Here is a 2,500-nt window from a genome sequence, read left to right as displayed (position 1 = left end):
AATAAGGACATTGTGACAATGTTATTACACCACTTCCCAGTGTTGAATTAGGTGTTAAGTTTTCAGAATTAAGAAGGAAAATGATTCAGCACGTACAAGGCCAATTAAAGTAATGATAGGAGAAGTGGTCGTAATATATATATATATATATATATATATATATATATATATATATATATATTGCTATGCCAGTGGGTCTTTGTCTCTGTGTAAATATGTGTCAAAAGGATAACATGATGCAAGAGTCGGGGCGAGAGGAGCGGAGGAACAAAGCCAGGACAGAGGCAGTTTGGTGCTCCTCGCGTGTGCCCCTTTTGACCTGAGATATCTGCTGTTGTACTGTTATAAGCCTATATTGTGCAGTGTGATGTGCTGGTTCCCCCCTGTATTGTGCCCATAGATTAGAGTACTTGTTAAGAACTAGTGTCAATAAAGGATAGACGTGTTATTGTGTGTTTACTTTGTGCCCTGCCTCGCCTCTGGTGTTTCTCTCGTGGTGTTCTGGGACGCTGTGGTGTTTGGTGCCTCTTGGAGTTGTTCTGTGTTCACGACCCTGTGGTTAGCACGCCGTCTTCCTAGCCTGCCTGGTGTTGGTGGCTGATAGGTGGGGTGATCGGCATAACAATATATATATATATATAAAGATAGATATACATATATGTATATATACGTAATATATACACATATATTTGTGAGTGTGTGTGTGTGTGTGTGTGCACAAATATATCCAAGAAGGATAAATGCGCATTAACCCAGTGACCTCCTCCAGGTGGATGTGGGCAAAGCCAAAGCCATCGGACTCTCGAACTTCAACAGCAAGCAGATTGAAAGGATCTATAAGGGTGAGGAGAGACTATGCATTTTTTTTTTTTTTTTTCTTAATATGATCTGAGTATCACGATTAATATCTTGTTACATACCCTTTTTCAACAAACATTTCAAAGTTCTGTTCACATAGAAATGTTTGAAAAAATAACACTTACTTCAGCTAACTGTTGTTGTTGTTTTTTTTATCCCCCTTTCCAATGGCAGTGTGCCGTATCAAGCCAGCCAACCTGCAGGTGGAAGTCCACGTGTACCACCAGCAGAAGGCGCTGCGGGAGGTTTGTCGCGACTTCGGCATCTCGATATGTGCTTACAGTCCTCTCGGTGCCCCGTACATGGTGAAAGGGTGGGTGTGCTGTCCGACATATATATGTACAGGTATATGTGTGTATATGTATATCTATATATATATATATATATATATATATATATATATATATATATATATATATATATATATATATATATATATATATATATATATATTCATATATATAGATTGATAGGAGAGAGAGAAAGAGATATTCAAAATTTGTTGTGACAAATGTAAAAAAGAAAGGTAAATGAGACTGAATAACTTTAGAATGAAAATCAAAAATACGTCTCTTGCGCTCTGACGTTATTTGGTCTCATTCAGACTTTTTCTACAGTGTGTGTGCGCACGTGTCTATGTGTGTGTGTGTGCACGTTTATTGATATATCTATATATCCATTTGATCAGAAGGGGAGGCTCTATTAAATCTTAGGAGCATTCGCTAGTATTCGTTACCATAACATTTTATTAAAGTTTATTCTCCTGATTCATCAACAAGTCTTTTTTTATAGATTATCCATCATAAGTATTGCATCAGCACGCTCTGCTATGTGTGCAATATACCATTGCAATAGAACATGATTACTTCAACACACATGTTTACTCATCAGTTACTCTCTTTTGACACTTGCTTTTCAAAATTCTTGCTTATTGGTAATATTCCTTCTATAGTATTATACTTAGTTATTACCTTTTTCATCATCAATAATTATTATAATTTATCATTATCGTGAGTAGATAAGGGAAAATCAAGAGGGGATTTGTGACAAGGGCTGAGTGAGCAGACTTGTAGGGAATATGAAGACTGATAAGGGTAGAGTCTTGTGGATTTTCGGTAGATTTAGAGTAGATTATGCAAGATTTGTACGTGTTGGATTATGATAAGTATTTTTCTCTAACGTTAGAGATGAAGATAGGGTAGAAGTAATGAAAAGTAAAGGTTTGTGTTCTCTGAGTGCTTTCCAGTTGATATCCTTTCTGTTACCATCATGATTAACATCATCCCATTATCATCCACATTAGTTGCAATATTTTCATTATAATTAGAATCATCGTGATCATCATTAGTTTTGTCATTATTTTCTGATCATTATCATTACTATCATCATAAATCTTTGGGCTATCATTCATCATAATAATTTTCTCGTAACCATCATCGTTACTATTATCATTATCATCATCATAACTTTTCTATCATCATCATCGATCTCTGTTATCATCATAACACCATCATCACTACTATTGTTATTGTTATATTACTATTACCATTGTCATCACTGAGTTTATTATTAACTAATGGAAAATTACCATGTAAGAATCAAAACAATATCTGTGTCATTATAGGCCTACTGTTTTCCTAAT

General features: G+C 35.2%; 1 protein-coding gene across 1 annotated transcript in view; it reads left to right on the top strand.

The window, feature by feature from the left end:
- Positions 1-2,500, top strand: part of LOC122257213 (aldo-keto reductase family 1 member A1-B) — a 12,795-nt gene that overhangs the window by 9,286 nt on the left and 1,009 nt on the right. Inside the window, exons 5-6 of the mRNA XM_086535724.1 lie at positions 770-842; positions 1,033-1,171. Coding sequence (XP_086391850.1) covers positions 770-842; positions 1,033-1,171 — 212 coding nt within the window. The remainder of the gene's footprint in view (positions 1-769; positions 843-1,032; positions 1,172-2,500) is intronic.

The sequence above is a fragment of the Penaeus japonicus genome, unplaced genomic scaffold (assembly GCF_977035675.1).
Source record: "Penaeus japonicus unplaced genomic scaffold, GWHDUDI00000001_assembly GWHDUDI00002363, whole genome shotgun sequence".
In the NCBI taxonomy this organism is placed as follows: domain Eukaryota; kingdom Metazoa; phylum Arthropoda; class Malacostraca; order Decapoda; family Penaeidae; genus Penaeus; species Penaeus japonicus.
This window is presented reverse-complemented; position numbering and strand designations above follow the sequence as displayed.